Source organism: Argentina anserina, chromosome 6, assembly GCF_933775445.1.
Source record: "Argentina anserina chromosome 6, drPotAnse1.1, whole genome shotgun sequence".
NCBI classification, from domain to species: domain Eukaryota; kingdom Viridiplantae; phylum Streptophyta; class Magnoliopsida; order Rosales; family Rosaceae; genus Argentina; species Argentina anserina.
The window spans coordinates 31056914-31083093 of NC_065877.1; the positions used below are offsets into that span (position 1 = coordinate 31056914).

At 40.8% G+C, this 26180-nt stretch overlaps 4 protein-coding genes and 1 non-coding gene across 6 annotated transcripts; 3 read left to right on the forward strand and 2 right to left on the reverse strand.

Annotated features, from left to right (window-relative positions):
* The first annotated feature begins 1750 nt into the window (after positions 1 to 1750).
* On the forward strand, positions 1751 to 6227 carry LOC126799146 (heterogeneous nuclear ribonucleoprotein 1). 2 transcript variants are annotated; one of them, XM_050526275.1, is made up of 5 exons: positions 1753 to 2019; positions 2144 to 2250; positions 2556 to 2782; positions 3083 to 4262; positions 5635 to 6227. In XM_050526275.1, exons 3-5 carry the CDS (start codon positions 2561 to 2563, stop codon positions 5646 to 5648), a joined length of 1416 nt encoding a protein of 471 aa, XP_050382232.1. In that variant the 5' UTR covers positions 1753 to 2019; positions 2144 to 2250; positions 2556 to 2560; the 3' UTR covers positions 5649 to 6227. The 2 variants fall into 2 exon arrangements, with proteins under 2 accessions (XP_050382231.1, XP_050382232.1); XM_050526274.1 differs by lacking the exon at positions 5635 to 6227 and having other exon boundaries at positions 1751 to 2019; positions 3083 to 4300.
* Positions 6228 to 8923: 2696 nt separating this feature from the next.
* LOC126799482 (cytochrome b561 and DOMON domain-containing protein At2g04850) lies at positions 8924 to 10637 on the reverse strand. Its single transcript, XM_050526690.1, has one exon. It carries the CDS (start codon positions 10593 to 10595, stop codon positions 9393 to 9395), a length of 1203 nt encoding a protein of 400 aa, XP_050382647.1. The 5' UTR covers positions 10596 to 10637; the 3' UTR covers positions 8924 to 9392.
* Positions 9133 to 9213, forward strand: TRNAL-CAG (transfer RNA leucine (anticodon CAG)). Its single transcript has one exon. It is a non-coding gene; the product is annotated as a tRNA-Leu (tRNA).
* Positions 10638 to 20019: 9382 nt separating the features above from the next.
* LOC126797280 (uncharacterized) lies at positions 20020 to 21106 on the reverse strand. The gene is made up of 2 exons (XM_050523933.1): positions 20689 to 21106; positions 20020 to 20561 (listed from the first exon to the last, which is right to left on the reverse strand). The coding sequence occupies exons 1-2, from the start codon at positions 21104 to 21106 to the stop codon at positions 20020 to 20022; spliced, it is 960 nt and encodes a 319-aa protein (XP_050379890.1).
* A 2536-nt stretch (positions 21107 to 23642) lies between these two features.
* On the forward strand, positions 23643 to 25614 carry LOC126797683 (uncharacterized). Its single transcript, XM_050524368.1, has 6 exons — positions 23643 to 23826; positions 24103 to 24174; positions 24392 to 24479; positions 24668 to 24800; positions 24931 to 24969; positions 25394 to 25614. The coding sequence occupies exons 1-6, from the start codon at positions 23643 to 23645 to the stop codon at positions 25472 to 25474; spliced, it is 597 nt and encodes a 198-aa protein (XP_050380325.1). The 3' UTR covers positions 25475 to 25614.
* The last annotated feature ends 566 nt before the right edge of the window (positions 25615 to 26180 follow it).

A 26180-nucleotide genomic window follows, 5' to 3' on the forward strand; every position in this document is an offset into this window, starting at 1 on the left:
TAAATCAGTGCGTCGAATGAGATATTGACGAAGTACAAAGTTATCTCAATTAAGAGGAAAAGAAATGAACTTAGACAGTCAAATTAAGAACATGTATACTCAGACATTCAAATTAATTGTTCAATCCGCGTTGTATTGACATTGATGCATATTTAAAGAAAGAGATACAAAAATATAAATAATATTTCCACAAGAGTTAAGTTGAGTCATTATACTCTAGTCGTAACGGGTAAAGGTGTGGATAATCGTCGTGATACTATTCTCTTTCTCCGCTAAAGATTTTGTCCTTACCTCATTGGTAAATTTCTTTATGATAAAGCAAAATCAGGGATGGCCTCTAAATGAGATGGATGGTAGTATGGTACTAAGAAGTAAGAACTAGCTATTAAATTTTTCTTTTTGTTTGTTAGTTAGTTTGGCCAAGGATAGGATTAGCTACTCATATCCTGTTCTTTTGGCAACATTTCAAGAACGGTACATGAACTATCTTCCATTAATAATTAAGGGTACTTAACTTTCGTATCTACAACATTAATATATGAACTATCAAATTCGAACCACTTTTGATAGTCTTTGTTAGCTCACCGTTAACTTACCATCACATGACATATTTGCAAATGACAGTTTCGTCTATTCCAATTTTCTCATCATTTTACTATGATAAACCCTTATTCCTTACTGATATTACTTCTGGCTTGTTTAGGTCAGCTACTTAGCCCCGTCAAGAAGCATAACTTCTTCCCTCATACTGCATACTCATACTATTAGAACTGTAGGATCTTTCCTCCGTAGTAAATCCTAATTGTGGTATTTATCCTTTTAAGTCTACAACACCATTCACCTTCCACCAAACCCATAAACTCTAAGTACAATAAATTTGACTACCAAACCTCTTTAACCACCCCTAAAAGACATCGGAGTGAGCACTTTATTCATACCTCAATATATGGGTGGATCTCCACCAAGTCTAAAGTACCTCCTTCTCCATTGTTGAGTACGGTGAGTCCGGGAAATCAAATGTCATTGATCTCACAAAGAGAGAGAGAGAACTGACTTTTCCAATCAGTGTATCAGGTAAGATTAAGATTAAGATGAGGTATACCACTCTACTCTTCATATTTTTAGTAATGGCATGATTGTATCGGTAAGCTAACAGAGATGTATAAAAAGTTGTTCAAATTCGATAGTTCATGTACTAATATTGTAGATATGAAAGTTAGTACTCTTAATTATTAGTGGAGGATAATTCATGTACTATTCTTATAATTTGACTTTTTTTTATTGGTTATAATTGCACCACTAAACAAAATGAAATAATGAATCTTAAACTTGAGCACATGCACATTGTACAAAACTAAAAACTAAATCTAAAGTGATGGAAATCAAGGGCTAAGCTGGTTTCAAACAAATTTATGCAGCCTCATGTGATGCATGACACCCCTATATGCGGCTACTAATGTTGATGTTTTCCACCATGCATAAAAGTTAAACAGAGGGGAGAAGGTCCAGTAAATCTTCCCATTTTATCAGATCAGATCAGAGAAAAACCCACATTTTTCACTGCCCAAATCTCTCTGATTTCTCTGTTTGGGCATTTTCAGAGGAGAACTTGTGCTCAAATTTGAAATCAAACCCACACATTCTACAAAATCCCAAAAGGTTAAAAAATAGGGACAATATAAAGGAGGTGAAAATCTTCATCTTGCCAATTTACAGAGTTGCCTCTCCTCCTATATATTCCTTGCAGACCTCCCCAAACACCTTATCTTTCTCTCTCTACAAATACACATTGTTTTTTTCTTTTAATCTTTTTTATAATCTCCTACCCATCTGTTTGGTAACTGAATTTGCATTTGGTAATCAAATAAACACCATTGAAAGAACAAATAAAAAGGTTGGACGAGGGCAATATATAGACAGAGAGGAGGTTTGAGCATGCCCTCTGTTCTTATTCCTACGCTGCCTCCTCTCAGATCTTAGTTTCCTTCCAAGATTTCGCATCTGGTTTCTCTTTAAACGGTTCGTTTTTATTGGATTCGTGATTTGTTTGTTTCATCTCTTTTGTGGGAATTTTTGTTGTGTTTAGATTTGGATCCTGCTTCACTTTTCTGATTGATATTGTTTCTGGGTTTACTTAATTCAGGGTGCAGTCTTTGATCGGTGAAGGATCGGATGCTTCATAATTGAATCCAGGATTACCCTGTTTCTTGAATCGGATTACAATCTGTGTTTGTAATACTTTATATTAAGGTAGTGTTCTTTCTAGCTTGATTGGTTTGCTATGTACTAATCCGCATTTGACTTCAGATAGCTGGAGCTTGGATTGGATTGGATTTTCTCTGCATTGATTGTGTTGAATTCATCAGAAAGTTTTGTGCTTTGTAGTCTGAGATTTATTGGATCAATGATTGATAAATAAAGACCCTGTCTTTGTTTGAATTGGTTGTCAGATTATGATAAAGTTTGCATCTTGATTGAGTTGGATCACTTGATGCAAGTTTTGGTTGGCATTCGTGAATTTGCTGAGGTTTGAATTCGTGTGGCATGTTTTGCAGAGAAAATGCAATCCGACAGTGGTAAATTGTTCATTGGTGGCATATCTTGGGACACAAATGAAGAGCGTCTGAAAGAGTACTTTAGTACTTTCGGGGAGGTGGTAGAGGCAGTGATCATGAAGGATCGGACCACAGGCCGTGCTCGTGGTTTTGGTTTTGTAGTTTTTGCTGACCCTAGTGTTGCGGACACTGTCATAATGGAGAAGCACAACATTGACGGAAGGATGGTAATTAAAATGCTGTTCTTTGAATTTTTGAATGAATGTAGTTTTATCGTTCAGTTGTGGTGTTACGTTCACATACATGATAGCATCATGATTAAGCATTTTTGTCTGAGCACTTCAAATGTGAAAGATAGTGCACTGTATAATAGGAGTCAGGGTCTGATATTTTAGTTGCAAAAACTCTTTCGTTCTTTCTTGAAAGTAAGATTGGTAAATGCATTACTGCTATCATCTAGCTGATTAGTTAATCCCAGAGCTCATGTTATTTGACATATGTTTTAAGTTTGCATTCTCTGTCCTCAGGTTGAGGCGAAAAAGGCTGTCCCTAGGGATGACCAGAATATAATGAGTAGAAGCAGTGTGAGCATCCAAGGTTCTCCAGGTCCAGGCCGTACAAGAAAGATATTTGTAGGAGGCTTAGCATCCACTGTCACAGAGGGTGACTTCAAAACTTACTTTGAACAGTTTGGGACGATCACAGATGTTGTAGTGATGTATGATCATAACACACAGAGGCCTAGAGGCTTTGGCTTCATCACTTATGACTCAGAGGAAGCAGTGGATAAGGTTTTGCTTAAGACCTTTCATGAACTGAATGGGAAGATGGTTGAAGTCAAGCGTGCAGTTCCTAAAGAGTTATCACCTGGACCCAGCCGCAGCCCACTTGGAGGATATAACTATGGTCTGAGTAGGGTCAACAGCTTCCTTAATGGCTATACTCAGGGATATACTCCAAGTACTGTTGGAGGCTATGGTCTTGGTAGATTTAGTCCAGTAGTTGGTGGTCGAATTCCTCCATTTGGTTCAGGTTATGGAGTGGGAATGAATTTTGAGCCTGGTCTCAACCCAGGTTTTGGGGGAAGTGCAAATTATAATAGTAATGGAAGCTATGGGCGTGGAGTGAGCCCTTATTATATCAATAATTCAAATAGGTTTAACAGTCCCATTGGTTATGATGGGGGTAATGGAGGAAACTCATCCTTTTTCAGCTCAGTGACTCGGAGTTTGTGGGGGAATGGGGGGCTCAATTCTAATTCTGCAAATTCCAACGCTTACATGGGTTCAGGAAGTGGCAGCATTGGAGGAAGTGCATTAGGCAATACTGGAGTTAACTGGCGATCTTCGGCTATTTCACCTCAAGGTGGGGGAAACAATGTTTCTAACAATAGTGTGAATCTTGGTTATGGAGCCGGTGATAACAGTTACAGTTTGGGATCAGGAGGGTATGGAAGAAACAGTGGTACAAACGTAGCCCCTGCATCATCGTTTGCTGCATCAAATGGTGGGTTTGATGGAGCCTTCAATGACTTTTACAGTAGTGGTTCAGTTTATGGAGATCCCACTTGGCGATCATCAAATTCCGAGCGAGATGGGCCTGGACCCTTTGGTTATGGACTTGGCAGTGCAGCTTCTGACGTTTCAGCTAAAAGTGCTCCTGGTTATGTTGGTGGATATAGTGTTAATAAGAGACAGTCAAATACAGGTAACAGCAACATTACTGCCTAATATCTCCCTCAACATCTGTTATTAATCTTTTTCTTCATATTTTGTGCTTTGATTGGTTGGTTGAAATATATAAATATTTCACAGTGATATTGTCCATAGAAATGATTTAGTTTATGGTGCTGTTGTATGTTGATAATTTAATTTCAGTGTAGAATAATCTGGATCCATTACACACTCCTCTTTCATTATTGTGCTAAAATCACAAGAAAACAAGCAAAGATCCTTAAATAATATAGAAAATAGGAAAGTATTGTTTATTGTAAATTGGGAGTGTCAGAGTGTGGATATCACTTTGCCCATCTTACACTGGTGATTTCTGACATCGTCTAAACCTTGCGTGAAAGTTGTTTGCTTCGCGGTGTGATGCACTGCATTTCAAGTACGAGGTGATTTGAAATGCTGCATTTAAGTAATACTTCATGTTAATTTTATACTCAGTTGTTGATCCATGACGTTGACTATTTGAGGCATAGATCTATCATGCTTTATTTGAGTTTATTGATGAATGAAGAAACACTGGGACTTTGTCATAAAAGAAAGGGGCTTCAGATTTATTTTTAGTGCAATAATTTGATTTGATACTTTATGATGTTGAGGGAGTTGCAGCTGGCCGGTGGCCATTCTTGTCCTGTTAATTCCATATAAATATACCCCTCTTGATAATCTGTGGTTTGGCGTTCCCAACTGCCAATCAGTTATTGCTTGTGAAGAGACGTATTCTACCTTGTTCATGGTGATGATGTGGCAGTATGGTGTCTCCTGTTTTCGTACTTTTAGTTGATGCCACAGATATTTGTGCTCAATTATTTCTATAGGAAGATTGTACATTTTTTTACTAATGTTTTTTCTGCGTGTGATAGGAAGATTGTAGATATTTTTACTTTTGTCTCTTGTAAAAGTTGTTTTTGCATGCAACTGTTATATCTTGCAATATGTTATCTTTTTCCCTTTGCAGAATCCCAGCATGAACTATCAAAAGCCGAAGTTGGTTTTTTTTCTTCCTTATAGAATATTTTAGTAGTCTTTGGCTTTCGTTATTTCATCTTGAAGCAGTGCGTGTGTAGCCATAGGCTTTGTTTGTACACGTAGACCTAACAGAATACACAAGTCAAATACAGTTATACACTTATTTGGCATGACAGTGGATTCTTTCTCTGCGTTCGCTCACATAATGATGAATGATGTTTGTTTATTGTATTCACTGTCCTTGGTAGATTCAGATTTTCCACCTATCTTGCAAATTTGCCATCATTGAAAAATTCGTTTAAATTATGATTGAAAATGTGTTGCTCACTGGATTGATTATCAATATGGTAGTACTTACAGACTCCTTTCTTTTTTTCTTTCAGGAATTGCTGCCTAGGATCATCATTTCTGATACCACGATATTGTAGGTGAAGATAATCTGGTGAAGCAGGTGAATTGTGAATTTTGGACACCACCCTCATTCATATAGCTCAGATAAGAGAAATTTGGTTAGTAAGAGCTAACTGGAGTGCCTGTTTGAAGAATTAAAATTAGAGTAGAAGTTAAAATGGATTTTGTGTTAAAGCTTGAGTTTTTGAGTTATCATTTTAGGTTTTATATTTTTTTTTCATTTTGGTCTTTGAGTGAGATGTAAAATCAGATTGCGGGATATAGTCAGAAGTGTATCATGCATCTCCGGTGAGGCGGCGATACCAAAAAGGGAAAAAAAAGAGAGAAAAAAAACAAGAAATAGACTGATATATATCTTTTTCCTTAGATTTATATCTGTAACATCTCTGGCAAAGCTGTGAGTTCTGGTCAGAGAATGCTTGTTTAATTCTTTCTCCCATCAATCTGGTTTGTTCATTGTACCTGAGAATACTGTTGATTTATTAGTGTGAAACATTTAAGGGTTTACCCATCTAGGGACCCCATTAATAAGCAATTGCATATTCCGGTTCTTACTCTTTAACAATTCTGTATGCAACATTTTAAAATTTTTGGATCTTGTTTGTGTTTGCTTTGGTGAAATAGTATTAGAAATGACGCCTTTTCCTTGCACCAAATCGTTCTGGTTCTTACGCTAATGGCTGGTGATATTTAGTGTTTCAGTTTCTTGTTGACACTTTGTCACTACCTCACTAGAAATATAGTAGAAACATCATGTTATTGGCTTTCTTTCCATATATATGTTCAAAGACTCATTGTTCAGTTATTCCATACATCAACAGTTCTCAAATTAAAAAATTTAACCGACCAAAGTTTTCGCTCTCCCTCTCTCTAAAAGCCTCGGCTGCTAGGGTTAGGGTTTTCACAAAAATTTCTTGGTTGTGCGGCGTATTCTCTTCAATGGCAACCTCAACTGCTTCAGTTGCTTGCATGGCTGCTCGGCTGGCGGCTAAGCTTTCTCTATCCAACGAGGAACCAATGGATCTGGGCAATCTCAAGTGCCCAGACGCCGGTTTCGTGACTCCAAGGTTCTATTTAGTCGGAAAGCTCCACACAGTGCGTACTCCTCTGTTTGATGCTTTCCGGGGAGCTATCAGATTTATGTGGTGTCTTACAGCGCCGGTGGAAATTCAGGTCTGTGGAGATCGATACCTATTTACTTTCAGAATCTTGAAGGATCTCAATCATGTGAAACAAGAGGGTCCATGGGGGTTTTCAGAGGGCAATGATCTTGTTCACGACTATAATGTTTTCTTTGACATCATGGCCATTCCACTCGATTTTGTTTGGATATGGCCTATGGGTGGAGATAAAGAACCTCCCACCAGCGTTGCACACTTCGGCGGCAGCAAGACGTGTGGGGGAAACAATTGGTCCAGTTCTGAGGATCGATGCTCATAGTTTTAGTCGAGGGGTGGTTAGGGTTTGGCTAACTCTTCCACTGAATAATCTGGTGCATGTGGATCGCTGTTTGCGTATAGCGCCGGAAGATGTCATCTCAGTGACCTATCGCTATGAGCGGTTGTTGGGGCGCTGCCGTACGTGTATGATGATAAACCACGGCGGCCTGGAGTGCCCTTTGGAGGCGGAGGAAGAGGTTGTGGAGGCAGAGAACCCTCTGCCTGAACAAGCGGATCCTCCTGTGATTGTTCCTGAAGTTAGGGTTCCGGTGATGCAAACCTAGTTTCCCCTGTTGAGTCGTCGGCGGTCGTTCCTATCCCTCCTACTTTGTCGGAAAAACGCTTGGTGCATGTGTTGTAGTCTCCTTTGCGACTCAGTCCGGTGTCGGGAGGCCGCCGCCTACATGATGATGCTGCAGGTCCTTCGTAGAAACGAGGGAGGCATGGACTGAAGCTTGGGCTAACAAATCTATCACAAACGAAACTGGGGCTTCAAGCCACGGTGACGGGGGTGCTCGGAATTCGGCGTTCTCCAGTCAAACCAGGTAGTCCTCGGGGAAGGAGGAACAAGAAAGCATCTGCTTGTCGTCACCTTAGTTTGGAGGATGAGGCGGAGATGGAGATGACGTCCTTGGTGGCGCTCATACGCACTACAAACACCAAGGGAGGAGGGAACGATGCTGCGGAGCCGCCTAAGGACATGGAGCAGTGCTGGGAGGAAGAGGATGATGCTGCAAGCTTCTATGTGGAGGTGGAGGTCGAGTGGTTTCCTAGCGACACCAGGAAAGATCCTCTCTCTTTTCTTTTCACTCAGTTCTTTCTTACATTGAGAGTACGCAATTGATGCCCTTGGTACTTAAGTTTAGAGCTTGCGTTTAGTTTAAAGAGAGTTATTATGCTTTAGTTTTTGCTTTAGTGCTTTCTGTTTTCGTTCGGACATTTTCAGACTTTCAGTTTATATAATATGCGCGTTTTGCGCATTTATTTGTTTTACTTAGGTTTAGCTTGTATAAGAAGTCATCTGTCACCTAAATAGTCATTGTGGCCGTGCATGACGTTGTCGCCAAATGAAGTCAATTCATTCCCCTAAAAAAAAAGATTTTTATTTAAGAGTGAGAAGGTATTTTGCACCTCCTTTCGAGTAGTTATCAGAATTACACTCATCAGTAGCATATTTTTTCAACACGATGTCCTGAATTTCCTTCGATTCAGGTCATAGATCACTTGTATGTCTATCCAGAACAAGTGCTTGATTCTTGTTTTCTTCTCTTGATAGGCTTTGATTCGACGAACCAAAGAAAACAAAAAGAAATGCATATCAGTTCACTCTGTAAGTAGAATCATGTCCACCCTCCACTAATGTCTCAGAGGATTACAGTGAGGGCCACTGGTACTCTTTTCTCCCATCAAAGAATATGTCTGAGTGGATTGTGGCCGGGCAATTTAAGGACATGAGTTGAACTATCATGAAAGCACTATAAATGGAGGCTAAGATCTAACTTTGGAAGCCTTTCTTGAATGATAGTGAACTCTTAAAGACAGACCAATGTTCCTTCTACTCTCATTTGCCCCTTTTAGCTTTATTTCATTCCCTGAAGACTCGAATATAACAGGCCAAAAGTTCAAAATAGAATGGGATGGGAATTAAGACCTTTAGAACTTTTTACTCTTTTACATGCATGGAACTGGTAGCCTAATCTATTTTCAACCTTTATGAGCTGCAGTAAATGTATTCAAGATATAACATCACTTGCAAAGCATATAATCATTCAACTAAAATGGGTAGAGATAGATAAACCTTGGTTAAGTAAAACGATTTTCGTAAACTGGATTTAAAATAAAACGTACTAAGTACAAACTGGTTTGGTTTCTTAAAGTCCAAGCTTTACCATTATCCCATAGTACTCGTATAGTGACTTCAACTGTTCCAGACTGTGGCAACAGGTCCGATCTCTAGGTAGAGCCAGAAACAATGGAAGAAACATCTATGCAAGAGTTAGAATACCTGCCAGATGTTAAACTGTCAACATCGTCAAGATGGCCGAGTTGGTCTAAGGCGCCAGTTTCAGGTACTGGTCCGAAAGGGCATGGGTTCGAATCCCATTCTTGACAATTATTTTGATGTTTTTTAAAAACATAATTAGTAATCTTTTGGTAGTTTACTGTTTTCCATTGTTCTACTCACATCCTTAGATACTGCAACATCATTGTCAATTTGACGTTATGAAATACTATATTTTCCTAAAGCCAAAAGGTATTCAAATTTTGTGAGACTAAAATGTATGTGACGATCAATTGAGGATTATTCCACTGCCTTTATCAGACGCTCCAATCAAACCTTCCCTCCTCAGCTTCTCCTCCTTAGATTTCCTACAGAAGACCACCCATGAATTCACCTCCAATGCTATACAAACACCAATCAAAGTTGAAAGCCCCAAACAATAAGCCAACTTAGCATAAGACCTTTCAGCTCCCATCACCTCAAAACCCTGGAACACATTCACAACCCCAAGCACCACACAAGCATACCCTACAAAATGATGGTATGACTTCCAGTACTTCCTGAACTTGTTCGTCGTCTTCGGCCGGAACAACAGCGCCAGAGTCTGAAGCGCTCCCAAGCAGAATGCAGCAAACCCTAGCTTCCTGTGCAGACCATATTGCACTCCAGGTGACATATCACCAAGCCTGACCCCAATAGCAAACCCTATAGTCCCTAACACAAAGCCAAAGAGCTGGATCGCAGCGTGGACGTAGAACCACGTAGGACCTAGTGATTGGACGTGTCGAAGGTAGCGAGCTGTTACTGCTCCGATGGGCAACAGTATCCCCCAAGAAACAGCATTAATGATGCCGTGGGCTGATCGGAGGGTCAGAATGTTGGTGTGGCGTGTGGCGGTTGAACCTGACCTGACGTCAAAGGTTGTTATGGAGGAGAGGTCGTTGGGGTTAGTTGGGTGTACGGTTGGAGAGAAGCCTTGGACGTAGAGGCCGCGGTTCCACACGTGGTTGAGCCTTGTCTTGTTTTGTGTGAGCTTCAATGTGGCGTAAATGTGGACGGCGGCGCCATCATGGACGGTGGCTAGTTTTCCGCTGTACAGAGTGGCGGAGGAGGAGATGAGGTGGATGTCGAGAGGGCGGGAGAGGAGAGGGGTACGTTGGAGTTTGACGGTCGGGTCTATGATGTAAGGTAGTAGGGCTATTTGGCCCGTGTTAGGGTCAGGAAAGGCGATTAGGGCACGAGTGCCTGTCATTTCCGCGGAGGTGGGGTTGATGCCCCACCCCACCCAGCCGGAAGGCGATATGAAGGTTCCGAAGAAAACGAGGTCTAGGGTTGAGTTGTGGGAATGGTATGTCCATGCTATGGAGGCTTGTTGAGTTGGGAGGGTGATACATTTTTCATAGGTTCTAGTGGGTGTGGATGTGGTGCAATGTGCAGAAAATGTGACACTGGGGAGTGAAAAGAGAAAGAAGAGGCAGAAGAGGAAGAGCATATTGATGTTGGAAACAAGAGCGAGAGTAATCAGAGTAGGAGGGGGAGAGTTTGTATTGGCTGGCAGGCATTTGTTAACATTTAAGGGTTGGTAATGATGGATGAAGCTGATGGTGCATCATGGCTGATGATGAGTGCTTAGCTTTGAAGGCACGGCAGTGCCGAGTCTATTGTTTGGTGGAGTAGAAAAATGAAGGTTCAGGTGGAAGTGGAAGTGTCGTTTGTGAAGTGTGATGGATTATTTGGCACTTTTTCATCATAGATTGAGTTTTGTTTTTGTTTCAAGATCGAAGATAGAGAGATTCTTGTATCTTTGAAAGATTGTGCTTGGCTTTTAAGCAAAGGGAATGACTAATAATGCAGTTTTTAGATTAGTTAAATCGAAAGGACACCACTGTAAAGTGATCAGCCGAAGTGTTAGAACTGTAACTCTATATAGACATTGCACGTTTTTGAGCTATAAGCCAAGAGTCAGGACTTTGCTTTATTAAGGAGACATATCATCTTTACTTTGTATCATTTTCTCTCCTCAAGTTACTTCAGCGATAACTGGCTAAGAACTTTAGTGATGCTTTTCTGGCAGAATAGATCAAATATACTCATCACATTGTTGAGATCAAATGTCTATAGTCTCTAGTTTGTCCTCCTTAATATTAACGTGCATGATAAACTATATGGTTCTAGCTACCGCATTCAATCAAATGAATATTTTTATGCGACATGGGAGGAACATTATTAATATAGCTGGTGACTAAATCTGTATACGGACACACCCCCAATCAAAACGAACAAGTAGCTACGTCGCCTCCTTTGAATCTACTTAATGTTTGCTTTGGTAATCGCATTAGAGTATACTTCATAGTTTTGGACGTAAAATTGTTGAATAAAAGTATATAGAAACTGCAAAACAACTCACATTGCACATAGTGATACAGACTTAAGTTACTTAACAACAAGCTAGGCTTGACACGAACAATCTTTTATGACATGAGCTTGAAGCCTTGAACAATCATAGCGATATATTGTGTATTATTGAATGATATGAGGGCCTATATAGGCATGTACAAAACCACAATCCCGTAGGATTCGGAGTCCAAATCTATTACGGAGATGTTAATCTATCTCTTAACAGGAAACCTATTAGGCTAAGACACACACAAGGGTAGAATAATAATTCTCCCGGAACATTCCCCTTGTGTCGCATGCCTAGGTTGCATGGCGCACCACGTTGCCTCGGTAAAAACATTGTCAAGCAAAACAAAAACCTCTTGGGTAAAACAAAAGCTTGATCGAAGGGAAAAATAGCACAACGCACCAACTACTTAAAGATCTTAACATGTGATGTAGACTCCCCCTGAAGTCTACCAAACTCTAAAGTTCCGATAAACGACGCATGCCAATGCTCTTCACATGTTTCACAAAAGTAGATTTAGGCAAAGACTTGGTGAACAAATCTGCAACATTAGATTCTGAACTCACTTGATTGATCTGAACATTCAAGAACTTTTGTTGTTGAACGTTGTAGAAGAACTTGGGCGAAATATGCTTGGTGTTGTCTCCCTTGATGAAATCTAACTTTGTCTGCTCTATGAAAGCAGCATTATCTTCATAAATGCACGTAGGTTGATCAGTTGTAGAGACTAATCCACAAGAATCACGAATATGGCGAACAAGTGATCGTAGCCAAACACATTCTTTAACTGCTTCATGGAGAGCGATGATCTCTGCGTGATTCGAAGAAGTAGCAACAAGAGTTTGCTTCATGGATCTCCAAGATATTGCCGTATTCCCAATGGTAAATACATAACCGGTTTGAGAACGAGTCTTGTGAGGGTCAGAGAGGTACCCTACGTCGGCATAACCAACTAACAAGTTGTTTGGAGTCTTTGCATTGGAGGAAGGAGCTACACGAGACCGGTTGCTACTCTCGGAACCGTGCATGGTCTCCACGCCATGGTGGCCGGCGGCGTTGCTGCAGCAAGGCCGGCGTCTGCGACGGCGGTGGTGTGGGGAGATACCGTGGTGGTGTTCTCTCTGCAATAGGGGTAGAACAATCCCATGCCAAGGGAACCTTTTAAGTACCGAAATAAATGCTTGATTCCATTCCAATGACATAGCGTAGACGCGGAGCTAAATCTAGCTAATAAGTTTACTGCGAAAGATATGTCCGGTCTAGTGCATTGAGTAAGATACAATAGTGCCCCAATTGCACTAAGGTATGGAACTTCAGGACCAAGAACTTTTTCATCATCCTCTTTAGGACGGAATGGATCCTTCTTGATATCTAGACTTCAGATGACCATGGGAGTCGACAATGGACTGCATAGATCCATATTGAAATGTCGAAGCATCTTCTGCGTGTAATTTGACTGATGCACTAAGATGTCGTCGGCCCTATGCACAAGCTCAAGGCCGAGACAGAATTTCGTCCTCCCTAGGTCTTTCATCTCAAATTCCGACTTCAAATAAGACACGGTCTCTTCAATCTCATCGAGAGTACCGATTATTTTGTTCATGTCATCAACGTAGACCGCAACGATGACGAATCCGGAATTTGTCTTTTGTATGAACACGCATGGGCATAGTTCATCATTCTTATAACCCTTTCTCACCAAGTATCGATGCAACCGATTGTACCACATTCTTCTGGATTGCTTCAACCCGTACAATGAACGACGTAATCTGACTGCATGAGCACTCCGTGGTCTGGAGGCACTTGATGGAGGTAAAGGTAGTCCCTCTGGAGCTTTCATGTATATCTCTGCGTCAAGATCCTCATAGAGATTAGATGTGACCACATCCATAAGCTGCATTTTTAGTCTTTCGGACACTACCAGACTAATAAGGTAGCGGAAGGTAATGATGTCCATAACAGGAGAATAAGTCTCTTCATAGTCAATACCAGGTCGTTGTGAGAATCCTTGCACCACGAGTCTTGCCTTATAACGCACGATCTCGTTCATCTCATTACGCTTATGAAGGAAGACCCATTTATGTCCAACTGGTTTAACATCTCTTGGAGTCAATTCAACCTTTCTGAAGACTTCTCTCTTCGCTAATAAGTCAGGTTCTACCTGGATTGCTTCATTCCACTTCGGCCAATCTGCTCTGCGTTTGGATTCAGCTATAGAGCGAGGTTCAACGTCGTCTTCAGATATGATCTCATGTGCGACGGAATAAGCGAAAACGTCATCAATGCATGTAGTGGCTCGGTTTTGGACCGACTGCTCACTTGTGTAGTTCACTGAGATTTTGTTGTTCTCTGTCATCAAACAAGGTTCCATAGCATCCCACGGTAACACTTGAGTTGATTCATGGACATAGCTGTAATCAGAGACAACTTCATACGATGGTGATTCATCATTGATAACGCGTTGTGCCTTAGTCATTCGCTTCTTTCTAGGTTTTGAATCCCTAGAGTTTATCGGTCTCCCCCTTTTCCTTTGAGGAGCCGAGGCCGAAGTGCTCCATGCCGGGCCATCTCGGCATCGTTGCCACAAGGGGTGCCGGCAACACCAAGGCGTACGGTGGTGCCGCCGCCGGCCTCCGTCCCACTGTCAGGGGCGGTGCCAACGTTGCTAGGTCCAGGAGCTTGTCTTCCACGCCCGTATTTCGGGACATCCAACCGTGCTGGTACATTTGCAGCGGGTATGTTCGATCTCGTCACTTTAGCAATATCTACAAAGCCGTCGAGCATCGAATCTGCGACTTTCTGGAGGTCGATAATGCGTTGCACTTCTAACTCGCTTTGAGCAATGCGGGGATCATAATGAGACATAGTGGGGACACACCACGTCAATTCCTAACGTTCATTTGGAATGATTACATTCCCATCTCCCCCTCACGATGGGAAGCATGTCTCATCAAAGTGACAATCTACAAATCTTGCAGTAAAGAGATCTCCGGTGGTTGGTTCTAAGTAACGGACAATCGTTGGGGAATTATAGCCGACATAGATACCTAATCATCTCTGAGGACCAATCTTAGTACGCATTGGAGGCGTAATAAGCACATAGACGGTGCAACCGATGATGCGTAAGTGTGAAATATTGGGTTCGTAACCAGTTACCATCTGGTACGCACTAAACGCTTGGTTAGCCGCGGGTCGGAAACGAATAAGTGTCGTTGCATGCAACACTGCATATCCCCACGCAGAGACCGGCAAGTTAGTACCCATAACCATTGCCCGAGCAACAAGCTGAATACGCTTGATGGTAGCCTCTGCTAGACCGTTCTGTGAATGAACATGAGGAACGAGATGTTCAACTTCGATCCCAATAGACATGCAGTAATCATCAAAAGTTTTAAAGGTGAATTCTCCAGCATTATCCAAACGAATGGATTTGATAAGATAGTCGGGGTGGTGAGCCCGAAGTTTGATGATCTCAGCTAATAAATTAGCAAATGCAGCATTCCTTGTGGATAACAAAGCGACGTGTGGCCAACGCATCGATGCATCAACCAATACCATAAAATATCGAAAAGGTCCGCATTCTGGTTGAATAGGTCCACAAATGTCACCTTGGATACGTTGTAAGAATAAAATGTTCTCGGTCGAAGCCTTAGCAAAAGAACGACTTCCTTGAAATTTAGCAAGAGAACAAGTTTTGCAAAACGAGTGATGGGCATCAGAGATTGCCATGGAGGCATTAGAAATCACGGGAGGCATCACAAGCTCCTGTAAAGGAGGGGATGCCGCCACCGACGGCATGAAAGCCGTGGAGCTGCCGAGAGAGGCATGCTTGGCCACACCGTGCGATGCACGGGTAGGCACGGCCTCACCGTGTGGAGCACAGGTGAGGTGATCCTCCAATCGCTTCCGAGACTTGAAAAATGGATGACCATGTGAATTCTTAAGAATTATAATCATCATATCACGTCCAGGGTGCCCGAGATGGACATGCCAAAGCATATAAGAGTCTGAATCACAAAAGTTGCGTTCAACCGCATATGATTCAAAGATTCGAATGGAAGCGAGATACAAACCATTCCCGAGACTCTTCATTTTCTCTAAGATGCGGCGCTTGCATGCTTTCTCAGAGGTAACATGAAGATATTCCTCTCCATTCTCAACATAAGTATCGAGATGAAAACCATTGGCACGTATGTCCTTAAAACTTAGCAAGGTGCGGGGAGACTTCGGCGCATAAAGAGCGTCTACGACATTGAGAGTCGTACCATTAGGCAACATGAAAGAAGCAGTGCCTCTTCCTTGAATGATGGATTTCGAGCCAATCATTGTAGTCATCAAATAAGTCGAAAACACTAGATCAGTGAACAACTGCATGTGCCGTAGGACAGTGTGGGTGGTTCCGCAATCAGCTAGACATTCGATTTCGCCGCGGGACATCTATAAAATGACAATTAAGAGAGTCAGCAACAATCCTATACAATACGCCGTAGGATATTGTAAGAAAGGGAATCAGAACAAAGCGCGAGCACATCGAATGTATCACATGGCAATAGTACTACATTCTTCAACTAAAGAGTTGGAAATCATGGTATTGAAGCAATGAAATACCAAACAGTAAAATTAGGGTGGTAGAAACCATCCAAAAATGGTGTGGAAACACACATAAAGAGTGTCGGTGAGTGTATATAACGGACTTGGAGAAAACCGGAAAAACGAACTGGAAAACCATGTCAAAAGCACTCAAAACCGGGTGAAATTTGAACTAGGAAAACGTGCAGCAAAGACTGCTGTAAATAGGTCGAAAAAATGACGAGAAACGACAAAAAAATCGTCGGAAAAACTCGCCGGGAACCGGCGGCACCGATTGCCGGAAAACCGGCCGGTATGGAGGCCGGAACTTCAGGTCCGACAGGGGAAGCCGGCAGGAACCGGGTGGCGGTGCTGGAAACGTCGGAAAAATGGTCGGAAGGTGGCGAATACGCCGGAAAACATTCCGGAAACGCCGGAACAGTAACCGGGTACGACCAAGGGCAAAACGACGTCGTTTTTGACGTTCCGAGGTCCGTTTTCCAAATTTTAAGTTCCAAATCCATAATGTAGTGCTATTGGGGTCTCATGTAACCCAAAATCGTCCAATTTAAAAACCAAGTGAGTTGCACACGTTGATTATCATGCTAAGTGTAAGGTAAATAAAATTCTCAAAGAGATCGTCTTGTAAGCAAGAGAAATAGAAATTTTATTGAATGACAATCGTTAATACATCACGCATGAACTTCTAATTCCAAAATCAAAAAACTATTTCAAAGTCAATGAAAATAACAATGGCGGTCGGCCATAACAATACTTGAAATCATAAAGCTAAAGAAGCTAAAACGACTAATCAAAGTCGGGAGTATCCATGGTAGCGGCCGGAGGCCTAGCCTTAGAAGTAAAGGGCTCAGGCTTCATGGAGATATGGTGAGTCTCAATCTCAGGGTCCTCATCCACATGATTCGATTCGGATTGTAGATACTTCTTATAGGCGGAGTAAGCCTTTATCATCTCTTTGCTAGTGCGACAATTGCGATTAAAGTGCTTGAAGGACCCACATTTGAAGCATGGAGACTTGCCATTACCAGAAGTGGAGGCATGAGGAGGCGCACGACCTCCTTGAGGTTGCTCCGCCACCATCACATGTCCAAGTATTGGAGCTAGGCCGAGACCGGCCTTGTTGCCTCCCACCACGAGAGTTGTTGTTTTAGTGCTGGTATGGAGCGTTCATTGATTGATTCTTTTGCTTAGGAGCTTTTCCATAGTTAGACTGTGGCATAGAAATATTTTTAGTGCCAACATGTCTATTGTTGTTATTGTTGAGGAGAATCTCAGAATGTCTATCCTTCTTAGCCAAGAGTGCCATTAAGTCGGCGAAAGACCGGATCTTCCCTTCCTCTACATGAGTGAGGTACGTATGAGCTTGAACCTCATATTGGATTGGAAACGTGTCCAATGTCTTATTGAGAAGATCTAGGTCGGTCTTGATCACACCAACGGTGCCAAGATCGGATTGCAAGCATAGCATATCCTGATTGAAATCATCCACTCTCTTATAGTCCAGTAGACGGATGTTATCCCATCTATGGTCAATTCAGGAAGAAGCTTATCATGAATGTTGTTGTACCGCAAACGTAGTTTGTCCCATAATTCTTTAGGATCTTTTACGTTCAAGTATTGCCTCTTGAGAGTTGCATGGATGTGACGTCTCATGAAGATGAGAATCTGAGTCTTAGCCATGGGTGGGAAATCAGCAGAAGGGTCGGCAAACATGCCTTCGATTCCTCGGCTCTCGAAAGCGAGCTCCATGTCGGAAACCCAGTGGTGGTATTCCTTTCCTTCTAGATCAAGAAGGCCAAATTTCGGTCGAGATGGCGATGACATCTACAAAAACGAATACGGAATCGATTAGATTCAAGTATAATAGGAATTAGAAGGGGTGACGTATATGGTCACAAGAAAAAATGATGCAAACGGCGATACTCATGATCGCACCCAAAACAACGGTGCACTCAAAAGACTATACGAAAATCGATTAACTTCCCTTTCAAAACAATCGTGACTCCCCCAGGACCGTCACACAGAAAACATCGTTCAAGAGGGGAAACCAATCACTCTATAGTCTCATCGGCGTTATAAGAAATGCCTGAATTAAGATAAGAAGAAGGCTAATAGCGCCCGATATAATATATCTATACGTTTAAAAGCGGGAACGTTTATGAAAAATTTACCTTTGAATGTTTGTAGTATACGGGAGTAGCTTCTCTTGAGCGAAGTTCTAGCTTGTGAATTTCGCATTTCTTGCGTGAATATGCGGGAGGAGCAATTTTGAATGCTTTGATGTGGGGACTTGCGGGGCAAAAAGATGTTTTTGCGGAGCGAATGCGGAGGAGACCCTGCGGGGCTGCAAGGCTGCGTGCCTGCAGGAGCTGCGGGGCTGGCTGCAGGGGAGAGCTGCGTGCAGGAGGCGCGCCGGCAAGGAGAAAAGAGAAAAAAAATTTTCTAGGGCTCTAAAAGTTCAGGGTTCTAAGGCAAAGTGCGTGATAACGTGATGCATGATGAAATAATTGTGTATTATTGAATGATATGGGGGCCTATATATAGGCATTTACAAAACCACAATCCCGTAGGATTCGGAGTCCTAATCTATTACGGAGATGCTAATCTATCTCCTAACATGAAACCTATTAGGCTATGACACACACAAGGTATAATAGTAATTCTCCCGGAACACATTAATCTTTGTAGTATAATTGTAATTCCCGATACGAGCAATTTGAGTTTTATACGGCTCAAAACCCATCAAAACATCTTCTTTATACGGTGTCGTTTGGTTTGCAATAGGCTATTGGTCTAAATATCGGTTATCGGGATTGTATCGGTTGAGGGACAAAATGATATATCGGGATATATCAGAATAATCGGATTTGCTATTTTTAGTTAATATCAATATATTTCGGGATTGTACTAAACAAAGTTGGACAAATAAAAATATTTAGATGTTTTGACAATGAAATACATAAATAGACAAAATAGTACTAAAATAAACATAGGTGTCTAAATGATTGATTGAGATGGACATTGATCATAAATTATCTCATCATCAGACTCGAACTGAAGCTCATCATCTCCATTACCTTCATCCTCATCTTCCGATGCAAAATCATCTTCATAAAGCTCCCGTACTTCTCGAAGTTCACTATCCACTTCGGATGCTTCTTGTTGCATTTCCATATCTTCAATAACATTATTTTCAACAAGCCATTCTATACTTAGGCAACTCAACGTTCATGAGGGTTTCTTGGGATTGGTCATCATCGGGAAAGAAGTGCTCGGTACAACAAATACAACCTTGCATGACATCCCCATTCAAACATATGCCTTTATCTTTGAAGAAGTAATAAGGGTTGAAAAAGTAAGCCGCCAAGTGCAATGGACCATCAAGTCGATCATGAGCTTTTAAATCCATAATCTCTAAAATTTGAGCATAATTTGCCTCTTGATTGTTGTATACTTCTTTGATCTCCTTCCTTGCTTCTTGTAGCTCTCCATATAGGAAACCCATTGAAGGTCTTTTATCTCCATCAACAAGGCGAAGCACCTTAACTAAAGGTTCAAATACTTGCAAGCAAAGTGAAACCCCATTCCAAAATGACATGCTCATTATGGTAGCAAATACCGCTTTTCCTTTTGAAGTCTTTGAATACTTGCTTTCTTCCCATTCTTTACTTGCAAACAATAATCTCAACAAATGCTTTTTGTTATTCAAACTTTGTAAAGTAAGGAAAGAAATAGCAAACCTAATAACTCCCGGCCGCACCAAGTCTTTTTTCTTTGTACAATTCCTCATCATGGCCAATGTCTTGTGATGTGAATAAATGAAGACGGTGAATGCTTTGGCTTTCTCAATTATTACTTGGAACTTAGGTATGCTACATATTCCTTGAAGCATGAGATTGATAGTATGAGTGGCACATGAAGTTCAAAAAATGTGAGGCCTTGTTTCTTGCAACTTCTTTGCCGCCGCCATGTTGTTGGAAGCATTGTCCGTCACCACTTGTATCACATTTTGTGGTCCAACTTCTTGAATACAATTCTCAATATAAGTAAAAATGTATTCACCGGTATGTGAGTCATTGGAAGCTTCCTTGGAAGATAGGAAAGTTGTGCCCTCTTTACAATTCACACATAAATTCATGATGCTTCTTCTTTTTCCATCACTCCAAGCATCTGTCATGATTGAGCAGCCGGTCTTTGCCCACTCATATTCTTGATTCTTAAGTACCTTCTTTGTTCTCTCAACTTCTTTGTTCAACAATGGTTCTCTTAATTCATATTGGCTTGGAGGTTTGTAGCCCGGACCATATTGTCCAACCGCTTCACAAAATCTTCTAAAACTATCATTGTCAAGAGCATGGAAAGGAATACCATTCTTATACACCCATCGTGCCAAATATTCATGCACACTTTGTGTTCTTTCCTTACCAAATGCGTCATTGATAACTTGTTGTTTTCTTTTCTTGCCTACATCGGTTGGATAATGAATAGAAGATGCAAATCTATCCATAGGCCCTCTAATATTTTTCCTTTTTTTTTGCTCCGGTAATTTTAACTTCCTCCTCCTCCTCCTCCTCATCACCACCACCATTACCGATATCTTCTTCATCTTCCTCATCTTGGGATGTCAAGTGCACTTCTTCCCTCACTTTTATATCATGGACATTCAAAGTATTTTTCTTTTCTTTCCCTTCTAAGAGAGCCTTTTTACACTTGGCTTTGGCTTCATCATTTGCTTTCTTACATGGGGCAACATTACCCTTTATACCGGCTACGTGCTCTTTCAATCGAGTTATTCCACAAGTAATAACTCTCGTGTGACACAATGTGCAAGTAACCACATTTCTCTTAGTAATATCCTCACAATACCCATACTCCCAACCAACATCATTCGAAGCCGGTCTCCATAATGATTCGGAATTTACTTGTGAAGGGGTAGACGTAGTGGTCATTGGAATAGAACCGGTTGCATTAGAAGCTCTTGAAGAACTAGTACCAACACTTTCAGCCATAACAAGTTCACAAGTTTAAACCTTCAAAACCAAACAATGATGGACCAGCATTAGAAGCTCAAATACCTCAAAGACAACCCAGAAATTCAGAACTGAAATGAAACAGAAACTGCAACAAAACTATGGTCTTTTTCCAGTTATAGCAGCATGCCTAGACCCTCGGTGACAGACTGAATTGCACTATATTTGAACCAAAAAACCTAAACCAACAAGAAACTGGACCAGAATTTGACTTGCAGTACTCCCCTGATACTCTAGACAGCAAACCACACTACAGCAACATCAGAAACTTAACTAAAAACACTAGCCAATTTAAGCAATCACTACTTGGAAAAACTAAAAACCTAAACCAACAAAGAAAATAAGTACACAACAATTAGGAGCAGTAGAAACACAGGTAGGAAAGTGCTGCTGCTGCAAGTACTACAAGATAGACAAAAAAACAGATTAGGGAAAGCATTATCGGATACTGTGGTTACAGTGGTTACTGCAAGCATGTGATTATCGGATACTGTCATACTAATTCAAGTTAAAGAAAGCTGGTACAGGGCAGAAAGAGAACTGCTATATAAGTTGTTCTGACTAGCTGTTAGCTCATAGGAACAATATACACATAACAGAAACTAATTGTTTTTCGTTTTGCTCATTTCTATCCATTTTGCTCATTTCTATCCATTCAAGTTAGATATTGACAGCTGACATTTAACCAATACTTGACAAACCTATTATTATCCACCCCATGTGTGCTTACACAGTTGTATGAAACTATGAATACAAAATTACAAACTCACGGTATACAGATAAAATTTCACTGTAATCTAAATTCATTGTCAATGTATGATTATTTCTAGACCTTCCATTTGTTGCCGAAAAAGGAAAAAGCACCAAGACCAGCACAACACAATAAAAGGGTTCAGTATATATATGATTCTACACATAAGCTTATATATGATATTCCATGTGCATGCAACATACTATCAGTATCCAACCACATGTCCACATACAACAGGTTAAAACCATGGATGGATCTCAGCCATCCTACAATAACTATACATACCTATGCTAAAGTAATTGTAAAGCATTCCCACACCAATACCACCAGCAATATAGGCTCTGGAAAAAGCAAATACTATAGAGCAGGAATCAACAAGGAAGAAGAATTTTGGAATCTGCTTGCTTTTGTTTTTTCACACATCTATGAGTCTATGACTATAAGAAGTCCACTTAAGAGTTTGCCGCACTCTAAAGTTACACACCTACGAGTCTACGACATCGCTGCATGGGTAAATTAATGAGAATACATGTACCAGGAGACATGTAACACAGTGTAAGCAAAATCAATTCACAGGGAGTTCACCATAAGAAGCAACCAACAAAGTTAACAATCTCTCTAATTACTAATAATTTTAACTCCTTACGTACTAAAACATTACACTCTAGGTACAATTACCTCTTTCAACAATTTACTTCAAACTAATAAAACCTTTTGTAACTCATACTTTAAGCACAAATGAAAACTGTGAACTGGAATCACATGAGCACTAATTGTTCAGGGTGACACAAATAGACTCTTGCTTGCAGTAGAAACAGAGATGTACATACATGCAGTCTTTCCCTTCAAACTGGAAACAGTGAGCAGTTAACTTTTAAGGGTTGTTGTGGACATTCTTGCTACAAGTACTGAAATTACACTGGTTTACATAATATTACTCTCAATAATCATACATTTGGCTACACAGCCTACACATCCGAGTTCCTTATTCCAACTAATCCAAGAATCAAAGATATAATTCACAAAAAAACAGAATATACAAGCATCTAAGGGGTTCCAACCGCATAAATTAACAAGAAAATGAAGAAAATTTACTTGTTGGCCTATTGTGAAACCGCGATGGCGATGGAGACGGCGACGACGATGGCGATGGCGATGGCGATGGAGACGGCGATGGCGATAGAGACGGCGACGGTGATGGCGATAGAGACGGCGACGGCGACGGCGACGGCGACGGCTCTCTTCTCAAAATCGGATACCCCTCGGTGAGGTGAGGTGAGGCAATGGCGATGGCGATGGCTCTGTTCTCGGAATCGGATACCCAAGGTGAGGTGAGGCGATGTCGATGGCGATGGCGATGGCTATGGCTATGGCGACGGGGAGAGCTCTTCTTGAAGGCTAAAGCAGAGATCCAGTCTTCCAGATCGAAGCGACAAAGTCGAAGGTCGAAGGTCGAAGGTCTAAGGGGAGAATGCGAGATGGCGACGACGGGTTTTGATTATGCAAAAATGAAATTGCATCAAACGACGTCGTTTCACAACAAATAACCTACCGATATATCGGGGTCAATATCGGGTCAACCGATATATCGCCGTTGACTATATTTTATGCGTTGACCGATAAATTTGGACCGATTTGTCTTTATCGTATCGGATTCTAAATATCGGCGATATATCAGATATTTCGAACACTGTCGCAATAGCTATGTGAAAAGGCAATAAGGGAAAACACTGTCAGAGAGGGAAGAGCAGAGAGGAAGGGAAGATGGAGAAGGAGAGTGTGAGCTTGGAAGGAGGGAAAGCGATACTGGTACCTTACATGAAAGAACATGTCCCCAAATACCATGAATGGATGAAAGACCCTGCTCTGCTTCAGGCCACCGGCTCTGAGCCCCTCACTCTCGACCAGGAATACCATATGCAGCTCACCTGGACCCAAGACCCCAACAGTTACTTCTCTCTCTCTCATTCATTTTGCTGGGTTTTCTGATTGATCTGTTCATTAACTGAACTGGGTCATCTTGGTTTTGGTATAAAACTTCACAATTCAATGTTGGGTTTGTAAAGGTTTGATCTTTGTTCACAAGAAGAGTAAAGGTTTGATATTTCAGGACTGTAATGTGGAAGGTTCATTATTTTTATTTTTGTTTATGATTTCATTGTTATCATGTTTATTTCTGGCCGGATGAATAATTAAAGAGTTGAACTTGTTTTTTTTCCCACAGAGCAGACTTTCATTGTGTTAGATAAGCAATTGGTTGTAGGGAAGTTCAAACATGGAGAGGCTCATGAGGAAGGTTATCTTAATTTCTGTCATATTCATGAAATTACTACCGCCTGCTTAGTTCTTTTGCTCAATGCCTAAAAAGAAAAGCAAAGAGAAAGAAGATATTGTCAAATCAGTTGTGTTGTTGTAGCTGTAGACATCTTATAAATTTGTGATTAGCTTACTTGCACGGTGGAGTTTGTTTTGCATTTTGATTTATGAGTGAGTAACGATCTGCTCTTTGACAGCCATGGTAGGTGATGTGAATTTATATATGAATGACCTTGATGATCCCCAAATGGGAGAGGTTGAAATAATGATAGCTGAACCCAAAAGGTACCTGCGTGAAATTCTTGATTTATTCCCGATCCCATTTCCTTGGTTGTCTAGTATTTGTGGATGTTTTTTAAATCAATATCGTCATCTGGAATGTACAACTACTGAGTACTATCTTGTTATCACTTTTAGAAATTATGTCCTCCATCTTGATCTAATTATTGAACATTTTGCTCTTGCTAGCATAGTCGTGGTAAAGGACATGGGAAGGAATCTGTCTTGATGATGATGGCATTTGCAGTTGTAAAGTTGGGGATTCACCTTTTCCGCGTCAAAATTGGAGAATCAAATGGTGCATCACTTGGCTTGTTCAAGAAATTGGTATTTCTGTCTCTGCTCCCTCAAACAGCCGCAAACTATTATGCAATGTTTCCCTCATAGTTTAAATAGTTGAATAGATTTGGACTCGTTTCTTCAAAAGGTTGACTAAACTCGCCTATGGTTGGTGTAGGGATTTGAGGAGACTTCTCGTAGTGAAATATTCAAAGAGGTGAGCAGAATTTCTTTACAAATGTGCATCAGCTTTAGTTAGTGTATGAATGTATGTAGACTTTTGCTGTTTGGATGGACGTCTATCTGAAATTAGGAGCTGCTAATTCTGGTATCTTGGGATTGTTAAGGATACATTTCAGTATTCTTACTTCATTTATAACCTTGGAGTGGCTCAGATTAATGCGATAGTGGTTTTCTTCTGCAATAGCTCCACACAATTAAACTTATTAAATAGCTTTGTGATGTTCAGAAGGCCTGATCTTTGTTGTGAAAGAATAGAAAGCATATAGAGTATAGGGGTGAAGTTGTATCAATTTCTGGTCACAATTAAACTTATTCCCAGTTTGGTTAAATTTGTAAACTAGTTCAGTCTTGGAGCCATCCATTTGTTTTGAGTTTTGACATATTTTCTGGACATATAGGTAACATTGGAGCTACATGTAACAAAAGCCAAGCATGAGGAGCTGCTGCATTTGATGGGTAGCTTGGTTACACATACCTAACTCTACTTATGTATGCTTTTATCCCATATCATTATCAAATCAACTGCCACCCTATTGCTTTGTATGCCAAAAGGATTTGACGTTGCTAGGCTGAACAGGGCTTCACATAAACATTAGAGCTAAATCAACATATGATCCCATATTGAATGATCTTCAAAATGGTTTGTTATTTGTCCTATTCATATTCACCCTTCTTTTATTATTTTTTACTTGCTTGTTGGTTCGCTTAAAGTTACAATTTTCTCATCATCTGGAAAATCTAGTTGCATTCTGTTGTATTTGAAAAGACCTTTGGTGTTTAACTATATGAAAGGTATCATTGACTACACGTAGTGTTCTGTGTAAGATTTTTAAACTCTTTTATTGACTCTATCAAGACTACAAAGTTGTGTGTAATCGTTTATTTCCCTATCCTGTCAGAAATAGCTTGATTCAGTATTTGGTCCTCAGTATGGGTGATTCTGAGGGACATGGTTTCCAACCGAATCCCTAGCCTGTTGGACATGATTGATTGTATTGTCACCATCTAATGGACCAAGAAGAGTAAAGAAAGTCATCTCTCTCTATTGGCATATTCAATAGAGTTATGAAGCCATTAAACTGAGCGTTTGGTTGCATTGAAGGGTTGTCCCCGTTCCTTATTCAGACACTAATGCTTCTGTTCGAGCTAGGTAATTCTTCTGTATTAATTCCATTGTATCTTCTG

What these genes read in the sequence shown, in the direction of transcription:
- LOC126797280 (XM_050523933.1), bottom strand. Translation starts at nt 21,106, where the DNA reads ATGGCTGAAAGTGTTGGTACTAGTTCTTCAAGAGCTTCTAATGCAACC. An exon ending in GGAAGATGAAGAAGATATCG is followed by an intron (nt 20,562 to 20,688) that starts GTAATGGTGGTG and finishes CAACCGATGTAG; the next exon opens with GCAAGAAAAGAAAACAACAA.
- LOC126797683 (XM_050524368.1), top strand. Translation starts at nt 23,643, where the DNA reads ATGGAGAAGGAGAGTGTGAGCTTGGAAGGAGGGAAAGCGATACTGGTA. An exon ending in TGGAGAGGCTCATGAGGAAG is followed by an intron (nt 24,175 to 24,391) that starts GTTATCTTAATT and finishes GCTCTTTGACAG; the next exon opens with CCATGGTAGGTGATGTGAAT. An exon ending in TTGGCTTGTTCAAGAAATTG is followed by an intron (nt 24,801 to 24,930) that starts GTATTTCTGTCT and finishes TGGTTGGTGTAG; the next exon opens with GGATTTGAGGAGACTTCTCG.
- LOC126799482 (XM_050526690.1), bottom strand. Translation starts at nt 10,595, where the DNA reads ATGCTCTTCCTCTTCTGCCTCTTCTTTCTCTTTTCACTCCCCAGTGTC.
- LOC126799146 (XM_050526274.1), top strand. Translation starts at nt 2,561, where the DNA reads ATGCAATCCGACAGTGGTAAATTGTTCATTGGTGGCATATCTTGGGAC. An exon ending in ACAACATTGACGGAAGGATG is followed by an intron (nt 2,783 to 3,082) that starts GTAATTAAAATG and finishes CTCTGTCCTCAG; the next exon opens with GTTGAGGCGAAAAAGGCTGT.